This window comes from Bos grunniens, chromosome 17 (genome assembly GCF_055505025.1).
Source record: "Bos grunniens cultivar Pamir isolate PY7600 chromosome 17, Bosgru_T2T1.0, whole genome shotgun sequence".
Taxonomy (NCBI): Eukaryota; Metazoa; Chordata; class Mammalia; order Artiodactyla; family Bovidae; genus Bos; species Bos grunniens.
In genome coordinates, this window is record NC_141181.1 from 64,445,967 (window position 1) to 64,459,815 (window position 13,849).

A 13,849-nucleotide genomic window follows, 5' to 3' on the forward strand; every position below is an offset into this window, starting at 1 on the left:
AGATTTTAGTTCCCCAGCCAGGGATTGAACCCATGCCCCCTGCAGTGGAAGCAAGGAGTCCTAACCACTGGACTGCTGGGGAGTTCCCCCTTCCCTCCCTTTCTGAAGCTGAATAATAGTCCACTGTGTGTACAGACTGTATTTTGCTAGCCCACTTGTCTGCTGACGGACACTGGGGTCTTTTCACCTTTGGGCTGTCGTGAATAGTGCTCCTGTCATCATGGACGTATGTTCACAATGTTGCACAACCTTCCCTTCTGTCTAATTCCAGACCACTTTCATCATCCCCAAAAGGGAATTCTGTGCCATGAGACAGTCACTCCCTCTCCCTCCTTCCCCAGCCCCTGGCAACCGCTGATCTGCTTTCTGTCTCTCTGAAGTTGCTTCACGTAAATGGGATCACGCATATGTGACTCTCTGTGTCTGGCTGCTTTCACTCAGCATCACGTTTCAAGGTTCATCCATGTTGTAGCTTCTGACAGTGACTCGAGGACCTTACAGTGGTTATGCTGGAGACTGCTCAGAGTGGCTCTAGCGAGCAGATCTGATGGTTAGATATTCAGGAAATCTCAGAGCCTTTTATTTAACTGTTGAGAGCTTAACGCGGGTCGTGGTGGGAGTTATTTACCCCACAGATATTGGCAAATGCTACACATCAGGATGGTCTTGGGGGCTTGTTTGAGACTCAGTTTGTAGGCACTGGCTTCAGAGCTTCCCCATAGTCTCCATCAGCACCACCCCCTGCACAGCTGCTGTTGTTTAGTTGCTAAGTTGTATCCGACTCTTTGTGACCCACTAGACTGCGGCCTGCCAGGCTCCCCTGCCATGGGATTGCCCAGGCAAGAATACTGGAGTGAGTTGCCCTCTCCTTCTCCAGGGGATCTTCCCAACCAAGGACTCAAACCCGTGTCTCCTGCATTGGTAGGCAGATTCTTTACCACTGACATCCAGGCTAAAGCCTCGGTTCTTTCAAGCTGTATTGAGAGATGGAGATTGGAAAAGAGACCTGGTGGCTTCAAATGAATTATAATCAAATGTTGGCAATTTCATACAGTTCAACCTTCTAGTAGGGTCTAGTCCTTAAGCTGGAGAAGAAGCAAAGATAGTTCTCTCATTGTTATCTATTTTTATCTGCTTTAAATATTTCAAAATAAAAGATTTTGTGGGGGAGGAATGGAGTAGATGGGGAGGAGTGGAAGGGTTTGACTGGTATCCTGTCTTTGGCCAGAAACACAAGGTTTTGACCAGACAGACCTAAGGATGATCCCTGGCTCCATGCCTTTTTAGCTCTGTGCCCATGGATAAATCCCATGACTGCTGGGGCCTCCGTTTTCTTGTCTGTACAATGGTTATAAAAATACCAACCTCATAGAGCTGTTGTGCTTCCCTGGTGGCTAAGTGGTAAAGGATCCACCTGCCAAGCAGGAGACATGGGTGTGATCCCTGGGTCGGGAAGATCCCCTGGAGAAGGAAATGGCTACCCACTCCAGTATTCTTGCCTGGAGAATCCCAAGGACAGAGGAGCCTGGTGGGCGACAGTCCGTAGGGTTGCAAAGAGGCAGACATGACTGAGCGACTAAAAGACGAACAACAGGGCTGCTGTGCAGAGCGAGTGCATGGAGAACAACATCTAGAACGCGGCACGGAAGTTGCTGGGCGGTTGGGGGGGCGTGGCGGAGAGGGGGGCGTGGTGGGGGGCGTGGCGGAGAGGGGGGCGTGGCGGAGAGGGGGCGTGGCGGAGAGGGGGGCCTGGTGGAGAGGGGAGCGTGGTGGAGCTGGCGGCTGGTGGTGGAATGATTGCTCCAAAGTTCAGTCCCAGCCACTCTGCCTGCAGACCCTGTGCGCGCTGTACTCTGCCCCGTATTTCCAGCCCAAGACGAGCTTGACAGCTGGAGCTTTCCCAGTTCAACCTCGCCATCGAATGGTGTTTCCGGTATTTACAAAATGCTGTGGTATCATCTGCCTTTTCTCCCAATTCACAAGCAAGAAATGTTCCCCCAGGCTTCTGGAATCTGGAGACTTACGCTTTCTATGCCAGAGCATAGAATTATTCTTGGTGAAATGTGAGGAATAAGGCAATAGTTAATTGATAATGATGATAGCAATTTTTTTAACGTAGAAATTTATCCGTTTTTACCTTTTAAAAATGTTGCCCAAATTTGCCCTCCAGTCCCTCATCATCGGGCTTCCTGTGGTAAAGAATCCGCCAGCCTATGCAGGAGTTGCAGGAGATGCAGGTTCAATCCCTGGGTTGGGAAAATCCCCTGGAAGAAGAAATGGCAACCCACTCCAGTATTCTTGCCTGGGAAATCCTATGGACAGGGGAGCCTGGTGGGTGTCCATAGGGTGGCAAAGAGTCAGAGACAATGGAGTGACTGAGCACTCATGCACGCCCTCATCAGCTCTCTGCCCTTCATGCCCTTGGCATCCCAGACTTCTTTTTTCAAAGCCCAGGGAGGAATGGGCATCACTCATTCCATATGGCTGTCTCCTGGGAAGGTAGGGACTCATCTCTTCTGTTACTGCCGTGACCTTGCAACCCATCACAGGGCTGGCAGAAAGCAGGAGTTTTGTTTTGGAATAAGGAAGCTAGAAGGAGACAGGTTGTTATGTTTTTGCCTGGGTCTCAAATAAATAAGTTGCTGCTCAAAGAAATCAAGGCATTTCCCCGAGTCACAAGAAACAGCACAGTGTGAAGGAATGTATTGTATTGAGAGTGAAGTCCATGGGGTCTCAAACTCAAATGCCTATGGGGGCAAGGGAACAAAGTGCCAAGTGAGAGGAACACAGAGTTAAGTGTAAAGAAAAATGGCAAGAGACCGTAAGGGCTGGAAGTCATTTGGAGAGGATGAGACTGTCGGTCATCTGCGGGTCGAGTGGCCCATACACAAGGGACACACTGCTCTGCTCTAGCCACGTTGCTCCCTTATTAGAATGTGGGTCCCAGATGGCCAGATACTCTATTTAAAGAGACATCAGGAATCTGGATTTCTTTGTGAATTCTTCTAATTTTAAAATTTTGATATTCACTTTAAATAAAAAAAAAATACTGTGTGGGCAGCTTTTTGTAAGCATAAAGCAGTCCTTATGTGGCCAAATTGTTACTTAACATTCAGTTCACTTCAGTCGCTCAGTTGTGTCCGACTCCTTGCAACCCCATGAATCGCAGCATGCCAGGCCTCCCTGTCCATCACCAACTCCCGGAGTTTACTCAAACTCATGTCCATTGAGTTGGTGATGCCATCCAGCCATCTCATCCTCTGTCGTCCCCTTCTCCTCCTGCCCCCAATCCCTCCCAGCATCAGAGTCTTTTCCAATGAGTCAACTCTTCGCATGAGGTGGCCAAAGTATTGGAGTTTCAGTTTTAGCATCAGTCCTTCCAAAGAACGCCCAGGGCTGATCTCCTTTAGGATGGACTGGTTGGATCTCTTTGCAGTCCAAAGGACTCTCAAGAGTCTTCTCCAACACCATAGTTCAAAAGCATCAATTCTTCGGTGCTCAGCTTTCTTCACAGTCCAACTCTCACATCCATACATGACCCCTGGAAAAACCATAGCCTTGACCAGACGGACCTTTGTTGGCAAAGTAATGTCTCTGCTTTTCAATATGCTATCTAGGTTGGTCATAACTTTCCTTCCGAGGAGTAAGCGTCTTTTAATTTCATGGCTGCAGTCACCATCTGCAGTGATTTTGGAGCCCCCAAAAATAAAGTCTGCCACTGTTTCCACTGTTTCCCCATCTATTTCCCATGAAGTGATGGGACCAGATGCCATGATCTTCGTTTTCTGAATGTTGAGCTTTAAGCCAACTTTTTCACTCTCCACTTTCACTTTCATCAAGAGGCTTTTTAGATCCTCTTCACTTTCTGCCATAAGGGTGGTGTCATCTGCATATCTGAGGTTATTGATCTTTCTCCCGGCAATCTTGATTCCAGCTTGTGCTTCTTCCAGCCCAGCGTTTCTCATGATGTACTCTGCATAAAAGTTAAATAAGCAGGGTGACAATATATAGCCTTGACATACCCCTTTTCCTATTTGGAACCAGTCTGTTGTTCCATGTCCAGTTCTAACTGTTGCTTCCTGACCTGCATATAGGTTTCTCAAGAGGCAGGTCAGATGGTCTGGTATTCCCATCTCTTTCAAAATTTTCCACAGTTTGTTGTGATCCACACAGTCAAAGGCTTTGGCATAGTCAATAAAGCAGAAATAGATGTTTTTCTGGAACTCTCTTGCTTTTTCCATGATCCAGCGGATGTTGGCAATTTGATCTCTGGTTCCTCTGCCTTTTCTAAAACCAGCTTGAACATCAGGAAGTTCACGGTTCATGTATTGCTGAAGCCTGGCTTGGAGAATTTTGAGCATTACTTTACTAGTGTGTGAGATGAGTGCAATTGTGTGGTAGTTTGAGCGTTCTTTGGCATTGCCTTTCTTTGGGATTGGAATGAAAACTGACCTTTTCCAGTCCTGTGGCCACTGCTGAGTTTTCCAAATTTGCTGGCATATTGAGTGCAGCACTTTCACAGCATCGTCTTTTAGGATTTGAAACAGCTCAACTGGAATTCCATCACCTCCACTAGCTTTGTTCATAGTGATGCTTTCTAAGGCCCACTTGACTTCACATTCCAGGATGTCTGGCTCTAGGTGAGTGATCACACCATCGTGATTATCTGGGTCGTGAAGCTCTTTTTTGTACAGTTCTTCTGTGTATTCTTGCCACCTCTTCTTAATATCTTCTGCTTCTGTTAGGTCCATACCATTTCTGACCTTTATCGAGCCCATCTTTGCATGAAATGTTCCCTAGGCAAACCATTCAGTATCACAGTAATCCAAACCTATGCCCCAACTAGTAACGCTGAAGAAGCTGAAGTTGAACGGTTATTTACATTAGATATAGACAATGAGTATAAATTCTGAAACACATATGTTTCCAAACGGTATTTAGGTGTAGAACAAAGATATCCTCATTCACATGGCTTACTATGTGAATAGGGCTCCCCCTGGAGTTGTGCAGTGCCCAACCTGTCCAACTGTACTAGACAGCCCTGATACATAACTGTTAAAGTTGTCACTCTCCCCACAGCCCAACTCAACAGAAATGCCAGCCTCTATCTCTTTCACCCATTCATGGACCATGAGAGAACTCTCTGGACCACAAGTGAAGGCTTTTCACCTGTCTTGGGCACAACTATACCGCAAGGTCGTCGAGGAGGAATTCTAGCTATCATGACCAGATTTGCTCTCTCCTCTAGGGTGGTGAAATTCCGTCGCACAGGCGAGAGTGCAAGGTCAGAGGACGACACGGCTTCGGGAGAGCATGAGGTCCAGATTGAAGGGGTCCGTGCAGGCCTAGAGGCCGTGGAGCTGGACGATGGGGCGGCCGTGCCCAAGGAGTTTGCCAATCCCACTGACGGTGAGGGGACCCTGCAGTTGGGGCAGGCCATAGTCAGGGGCTCTGAGGCTCCAGAGTTGCCTCTCCAGGTGGCACTCAGAGGGGTCTTGTGAAGGGCTGGTAGGAGGGCCTGGAGGCCCCAGGGTGACACTGGCAGTGTGGGCTGGACATGCATGGCTTTCTCAGCAGGCGAGGGTGCATCACCATCCCTGACAGTCAGCATCATCGACTAACACTTGGCCGAGGATGGCAGCCACAATGATGATGGTGAGGCTGATGGTGGTGGTGACGAGGAGATGGTGCTGCTGGTGATGGTGATGGTGCTGATGGTGGTGATGGTGACTGTAAAGATGACTACAGTGATCAGAGCCACAGACGAGGCTGAGGGTTGACTCTGTGCCGGGCACGGTTCTAAGCACGCTACATACGTTACCCACTTCATCTTCACAACAGTTCCAATTGGAACTATTACAGTCATATTCCCCATTTTGCAGGAGAGGCCACAGAAGCACAGAAAGGTTACATATCTTGCCCAGGGTCACACAGTTAGAACTTAGCCAAGCTGGATTTACACCCAGGAAATCTGGCCTCAGAGACCACATCCCTACCTGTGACCTTGTGCTCCCTCTGAGTAGAGATGGTTAAAGGAGACTTGAAGTGCTCATAGGGGATCTGGTCTCCCCTTACCACCTGATAATGCTGATGCATGAAAACATTCTGTTCGTTCCTCAAAGGGCCCAGATTCCCAATCAGAGAGAGGATTAACAGCTTGAGCCCGAGGCCTGTTGTTGGCAGATCTAAGGAGGCAATGACTGGAGTGGGAGTGAAGGCAGAGGTTAGAAGCAGTGGCTTCGGGTTTAGGCTGATCTGGGCTAAATTCCCAGATCTGCAGTGTCCCAGCTGTATTGACACTGGGCAAGTCCATGTCCCCCTCTAAAAAATGGGGCTAAGACTGAGCCTTTAACTAGTAGGTGTCACAGGGACTCAGTGAGATTATGTACAGCAAGCTCTTACAGCCTGGGTCCCCAACCCCTGGTTCCAGTCCGTGGCCTGTTAGGAACCTGGCCGCACAGCTAGAAGTGAGTGGTGGGTGAGCAAGCTTCCGCTGTCTTTATAGCCGCTCCCGATTGCTCCCGTTGCTACCTGAGCTCCACCTCCTGTCAGATCAGCAGTGGCGTTAGATTCTCATATGAGCGGGAACCTAGCCATAAAGTCAAGGCGGAATACTCTGAGGTCACTACAAAACAAAGTGCACAATAGATCTAATGTGCTTGCATGATCCCCAAAGCTGCCCCTGTCTAGGGAAAAATTGTCTTCCATGAAACAGGTCACTGTTGCCAAAAAGGATGGGGACCACTCTCTTAGGGCAGTGCCTGACACACGCTGAGCTCCCAGTAAACATATAATTTTATTATTACTATTACTGTTCTTATTACTGAGGCCGTTCCAGGACTCACTCTGCTTTCTCCTCAATATTATTGAAGGAAATCAGACCCTGCTGGTATGAGAACACCAGCTTATACTTCAGGAGAAAATGATGTTTGATGTAAGAGGCTCATGATTGAAATTCCAATAAGATGACAACTCCCAGCAGGGGCAGATAAGATCCTCAGAGGCACCCCCACAGGACGGCCACCCAGCATGCTCCTTTAGTATTTTTATTTTTCAGTTAATTTTTATTTTTTGTCTTGGAATATTTTAAAAGTACAGAAAAGTTGCAAAGATGGCACAGAGAGTGCTCGTAAACTCTTTTTTTCTTTTTTTAAAATCTTTTTTGTTTGTTCGTTATTTATTTATTTATTTTTGTATACTCTTCATGCAGCTTCCCATAAAGTTACTATCTTACCTAATCATGACACCATTTGTCAAAACTAAGAAATTGAGATTGGTGCATTACCCTCCATGAAACTCCAGACTTTATTCAGATTTCCCCAGTTTTCCCAGCAGTGGTGTTACAGGAATCAATTCTAGCACAGCGCATTGTATTTGTCTTTTAGTCTTTCTCAAAGCCACTTGTGAGCTTCTAAATTGCATCCTCAATTTTTTCTGAGCACACAAATACCATGTGTTTATTTGGAAAGCACTGGGATATGATCAAAATGCACAAAAAAAGTGAGTACTGACACACGATCCTATTGACGGGCTATGGGCATTCAATCTGACTTCCTCTGCTCCACCTTACTTTGTTTTCTAAAAATTAAATCACAATATATTGTATGCATCTTTCTATATCTGCACGTTTTTTAATAGGTGGGTTGTATTTTAGGATGTAGATATATAAACATTCATATATAATACATAAAATAATTTAACCAGTTCCTTGTCAATAGACATTCTGGGCTGTCCACTTATTCCCTTTGTAGAAACCACGTTGTATTGGACTTTGCAGCACACTTCACACACTTGCCAGAAGGTTTTCCTAGGATAAGTTCTAGAAGCAGCAGGCACTGCTTTAAAGAGCTTGGCCAGGGATCCCTCTAGATCCGCCCCCCTGGAACTAAGACAAGTACAAAATGCTCTGACTCCTTCCTTCCCCTCCCCTTTCTCCTCCCAGATACTTTCATGGTGGAAGATGCGGTGGAAGCCATTGGTTTTGGAAAATTTCAATGGAAGCTGTCTGTTCTCACCGGCTTGGCTTGGGTAAATATCTCTGGGGACGATGACATCATCTTCAGTCTCCAAGGAACGCCATGCTGCTCAACTGGGTTTCCATGCTCTACAAGGGAGGACAAGGTTCCCTCCTCTTACAGTCTTTGCGTCAATCGACAAAGTTTGAGTGACCTTGGGTGATAATGAAGTCTGAGCCTAGAGGGAGTTGGGTGTGGTTGACAATTGCCCTCAAAGAGGAGTTGAAGCTTCTGGTTAATTAAGTGGTTCTCAACCCTTTGAGGCTCAGGGCTACTCTAAGATTCTAATGTCATCTGTGCGACTCACCCTAGAAGAACACGCACAGATCAAAATGTGCCTTCTTCAAGGGGCTTGTGATTCCTTATTAACCTTGCCAGATCTACCTAGAGCAAATGATGTATCTAGATCACTGTCATTGTTCAGTTGTTAAATCCTGTCCGACTCTGCAACCCCATAGACTGCAGCCCACCAGGTTCCTCTGTCCGTGGGATTCTCCAGCCAAGAACACTGGAGTGGGTTGCCGTGCCCTCCTCCAGGGGATCTTCCTGACCCAGGGATTGAACCTGAGTCTCTTATATCTCCTACGTTGACAGCTGGATTCCTTACCACCAGTGCCACCTGGGAATCCCCACTACCTTCCAGAGTTTGCTCAAATTCATATTCATTGAGTTGGTGATGCTGTCTAACCATCTCATCCTCTGCCATTAATCTAGACCATTAATACAAGTGAAATGGATTTTTATGAATAGTGCAAAACTGAGATTTAACTACCTGTTTTTCCAAACAGTCATCAATTTCCCCACCTCATTTCCTCCACTAATTTGCAAAGTGGCTTTTATCATCCACCACATTCCCGGGGCCACGTGGGTTTACTTCTGGACTCTCATTTCTGTTCCACTACTCTGCCTGTTTAATCCTGTAAAGGTACCACAGTGTTTCATTACTGAGGCTCCCTAGTATGTTTTAATTAAATTAAAAAGATCACACTTTTTAATGTTAATTATACTGACAATTCTACATGAACAATGACCAAAGAGAAACTAGCTTTTAACTGAGCTACAAGAGAAAAAGATCACTGTCTCTCTACCTCTAAAAAATGTTTTTCTAAAAAAAAAAAAATGTTTTTCTGATTTTCAAAATATGCTACTTTCCCAGTCCATTCAGGGAGTGTCCCTAAATTTTTTTTCAAATGTGGGAAAACATGCCCAAAGAATGTTAAATGTCTAGTCATCAGTTCCTGTGTGGTACCACACTGTTTTAACTTCTGGAGCTTTCAGTGTGTTTTGATGGGTGATTGGGCACTCAGCAGAAGGTAGAAGAGGGAGTCTCTCTCTTTTTTCTTTTTTTAATTAATTGATTTATTTTATTTTAAAATTTTGGGGGGGCCATACTACGTGGCACACAGAACTTCCTGGACTAGGGATTGAAGCCATGCCCCCTGCAGTGAAAGGGGAGAGTCTTAACCACTGGACCACCAGGAGAGTCCGAAGGGATTTTTTTATGCACTCGCTTGGGACTGTGGACTTGTGACATTTTAAATTATCGTTTTAAATTTTCTGAGATCATAAGGCTCTAAGGTTTAAATTCTTCTCTCCTGCAGTAAGTTACCATGAGAATTTTTAGTGAGGGGCCAGCCGTCCCGACCCAGGCAGCATCCTGGCCTCACGTGTTTGCTTGCTCCCTGCAGATGGCCGACGCCATGGAGATGATGATTCTGAGCATCCTTGCGCCGCAGCTGCACTGTGAGTGGCGGCTGCCCAGCTGGCAGGTGGCGTTGCTGACCTCGGTAGGCAGCCCAGTGGCCCTCTCCTCTCGTGCTCAGTTCTGGTCCCCCAGGGGGGTGTTCTGCAGGATGCCCCCCACTTCCTCCTGCTGCTGCCGAGGGCTCAGCAGACAGGAATTAAACCCTCAGTGGAATCACCAGGACCTCAGCGTCCCTTCTCCATCGCATGTATCCTGGCAGGTCTGCAGCCAACTCTAACCACATCTGGGGGCCCCAGATATCCTGCTCAATTGCGGGGAACTTGGAGCCCACCTGATCGGATCACATAAACCTTATAAGCCTCGCTTTTCCAAAAAGGAGACACCAGTTCCTTCCACATGAAGGTGACTTCAGGGTTGGAAACAGCATAGTACCTGTTCAGTAAACTGTAGGAACTGGTGCTCCCTGGAGCTAAGGCTTGGAGGAGCATGAAGCAGAACCCTTCATTCTTGTCTTGTTTTCTTCTTGAACTGGTATTTTCATTCAGTTTCTCCATATAGTTTTATCTTAATGTAAGGTTGTGAAAGTGAAGGCTGCTCAGTCGTGTCCGACTCATTGCAACCCCATGGACTATACAGTCCATGGCATTCTCTAGGCCAGAATACTGGAGTGGGTAGGCTTTCCCTTCTCCAGGGGATCTTCCCAACCAGGGATTGAACCCAGGTCTCCCACATTGCAGGTGGATTCTTTACCAGATGAGCTACAAAGCAAGCAATGTAAGATTTTACTAGGCTTGAAAGTTTCATCAGTCACCCCATTATAATTTTTGTGACATTTTCAATTATCGTTTTTAATTTTTTGAGATCATAACGCACTAAGATTTAAGATGTTTCTCCTGCAGTAAGTTAACCATGAAAATTTTTAATAGTAAACAACAGATCAAAACAAGATATAATTAATTTTGATAAATAATTGCTAAACATAAGTCACTTTTATCAGGAACGCACCTCTTGATGAGGAGTATGGAGTGTTTCTCAACTATGTCACATATTCTTGAATTGTTGTTCAATCACTAAGTCATGTCTGACTCTTTGTGACCCCCATGGACTGCAGCATGTCAGGCTCCTCTGTCCTCCACTATCTCCCAGAGTTTACTCAAACTCATGTCCATTGAGTTGGTGATGCCATCCAACCATCTCATCCTCTGTCGTCCCCTTCTCCTCCTGCCTTCAATCTTTCCCAGCATCAGGGTCTTTTCAAATGAGTCAGTTCTTCAAATCAGGTGGCCAAAGTGTTGGAGCTTCAGCTTCAGAATCAGTCCTTCCAATGAGCATTCAGGGTTAATTTCCTGTAGGACTGACTGGCTTGATCTCTTTGCTGTTCAAGGGACTCTCAAGAGTGTTCTCCAGTGCTACAATTTGAAAGCCTGTTGCCAAAATGAGACAGGGTTCAGTTGTAATGCTATTTCTATTTTTCATTTTTACTGAATAGACATGAATATGAAAGGTTTTGTTCACATATAAAAAGTTTTGCTGGAGGAACTGAAGGAGTTTTATGATAACTCAGTAAACTAAAGCCACTTGATTCTTTTCAGCAACTTCCAAGTTGCGTGCTGAAGAGCACACAGCAGTCGTTCATGAAAAATTATTTTTAGTGATCTAATTTGCTGACAGCTTGATTAGCCTCTCCTGCAATTTGGTTAAAAATAATAAAATGGAATTGGAATCAAGATGACTTGCGAATGGATTTGTATCTGTGTCATTGGTATCCTTTTGGAGGCAGCCTTAGAGGGTTTAACTTCAAAGCGATGGCTATGAGTACAACGGGGGGCAGAGTATGAAGAAGTGGGGGAGGGGTGGTTGAGAAGGGGAGCCGGGAGCAGATGAGACCCCCTAACCTGTTCTCGGGAAAGAGTTTCTATGGAAGTTGAGGGTGTGGAAATTAATTCCTTTAAAATTATCCAAATTTGCTTTCCCTTGGAATGCCTCTGTGTAGCCTGATTGGAGCCCACGGCTCTAGGACGTGCCTGGAGGAATGCTTTTGGGTTCAGCCCACACTAGGCAATGCTGTTCCTATCTCTGGGCCTCAGTTAGTTGCCTTATCTGAAAAATGGGATAATAATAGCACCCACCTCGTGGGGCTCCTGGAAACATTTGGTAAGACGTATGTAAAAAGTTCCAATACTTTGGCCACCTCTTGTGAAGGGCTGACTCACTGGAAAAGACCCTGATGCTGGGAAAGAGTGAGGACAGGAGGAGAAGGGGACGACAGAGGAAGAGATGGTTGGATGGCATCACTGACTCAATGGCCATGAGTTTCAGCAACCTCAGGAGATGGTGAAGGACAGGGGAGCCTGGTGTGCTGCAGTCCGCGGGGTCACAAAGAGTGGGACATGACTGAGCGACTGAACAATAGCAACAAATGTAGAGAACATTCAGTGTGGTCTCTGACGCTTGGTGAGTGCTCCAGAAAGGATAGAACAGTGAAGAAAGCTCTAGTCAGCCTGCTTGGGCTTAAGACCTGTCTTTACCCTCTCCTCCCTGGGATCAGAGCAGATTTCTAAAACCCTTATTTTTCTTTTTAAAAACTTTTTGGCCGTACCATGTGGCACATGGATCTTGAGTTCCCCAACCAGGAATGGAATCTGCACCTCCTGCATTGGAAGTACAGAGTCTTAACTGCTGGACCTCCAGGGAAGTCCCCTTAACCCTTCTAAGCCTCAAGCTACCTATCTATAAAATGGGTATGAGTAGTCATACCTCTTCAGCTCTGATCAAGGACTAACAAGGGAACCAGAATTTTGCCCAGCACACAGTGAGCGCTCCATGGATGCTTTCTCTTGCTCATGGCTTCCAGCTCCCATCCTAACCTCCTGTCTCCTGTATTCAGTTCCTTGCAACCTTTAATATTTTCTTAGCCATAAGACATTTCTTGGGTTCTGTAGGAAACTGGAAAAATACTAGCTCTGCAGCCAGGCAGCCTGACTCCAGCCCAGACTGCACGACTAACACCTGTGGACTTGGCCACATGACCTCACCTCTCTGAGGCTCCGTTTCCTCATGTTTGAAATGGGGATGACAGCAGCACCCACCCCGTAGGGTTGTTGGGAGACTTAAACAGTAACAGGAAGCACACAGACTAGTGTTTGCATCTTAACAAGATCTCAGAAATGCTTGCTTGCTGAGGAGCTTCAGTCAAGTCCAACTCTTTGCCACACTATGGACTGTTAAGAAATTCTCCAGGCAAGAACATTGGAATGGGTTGCCATTTCCTTCTTCAGGGGATCTTTCCAACCCAGGGATCAGACCCATGTCTCCTGCTTTGGCAGGTGGGTTCTCTACCCCTAGCGGTACCTGGGAAGCTGTAACACTTGGTTCATTCTTATTGCTAAGAGTGTGACTCTGCAAGCTCACTTCGGTGTTGCCTTTCTCTGTGATGCTCCGTGTCACTGTCTAACAGAAGCTGTCTTTGCCCCCACAGGTGGTCTTTGTCGGCATGATGTCCAGCTCCACCCTCTGGGGAAACATCTCAGACCAGTATGGCAGAAAAACAGTAAGGCGACTTCCCCTAAGCTTGTGTTCTCTGGGTTATCTCCTTGACAACAACAAAACTTGTGCCAACTGAACTTTTTTTTTTGGTGGAAGTTTAATTCAGAGCTACATTGAAGGGCAAAGAAAGACATTGCTATGAGGTTGTGGATTCTTGAAAAAAAATCACACCTCCCTAGGGGGCCCAAGCATGTGTGTTTCAGAACGTAAAAGATGCTGGTGGTGGTGCTAGCCCCATCCCCTTGGTGCTTAACCCTTCTGTGCCTCAGTTCCCTTATCTGTAAATGGGAGGGTAATATTCTTCCCCATAGGGCTCCTGTGGGGAGTAAATGACCCTTGTACAGAAAGTCCCTGGTTCAGAGGAAATGTTTCCTCAATTCCCATTACCTGTTATTCACCAAGCTCATGGTGCCAATAAATATGGCCAGACCAGTGCTAAGATGAAGGTGTATCTGGCTCCAGAGCTCACATCCTTCACCCTGACCTGGGCTACTGGGAGACATTACTGAATAGAATGCCAGAATTTAGTAGATCAGTTGAACATTCATCTACTCTTAAACAGATGAAGCCTGGGGGGCGACCT

General features: G+C 46.4%; 1 protein-coding gene across 2 annotated transcripts in view; it reads left to right on the top strand.

The window, feature by feature from the left end:
- Positions 1-13,849, top strand: part of SVOP (SV2 related protein) — a 74,085-nt gene that overhangs the window by 16,603 nt on the left and 43,633 nt on the right. For both annotated transcript variants that reach the window (XM_086348448.1, XM_086348447.1), the window contains exons 2-5: positions 5,249-5,409; positions 7,943-8,028; positions 9,704-9,802; positions 13,199-13,270. In XM_086348448.1, coding sequence (XP_086204574.1) covers positions 5,249-5,409; positions 7,943-8,028; positions 9,704-9,802; positions 13,199-13,270 — 418 coding nt within the window. The remainder of the gene's footprint in view (positions 1-5,248; positions 5,410-7,942; positions 8,029-9,703; positions 9,803-13,198; positions 13,271-13,849) is intronic.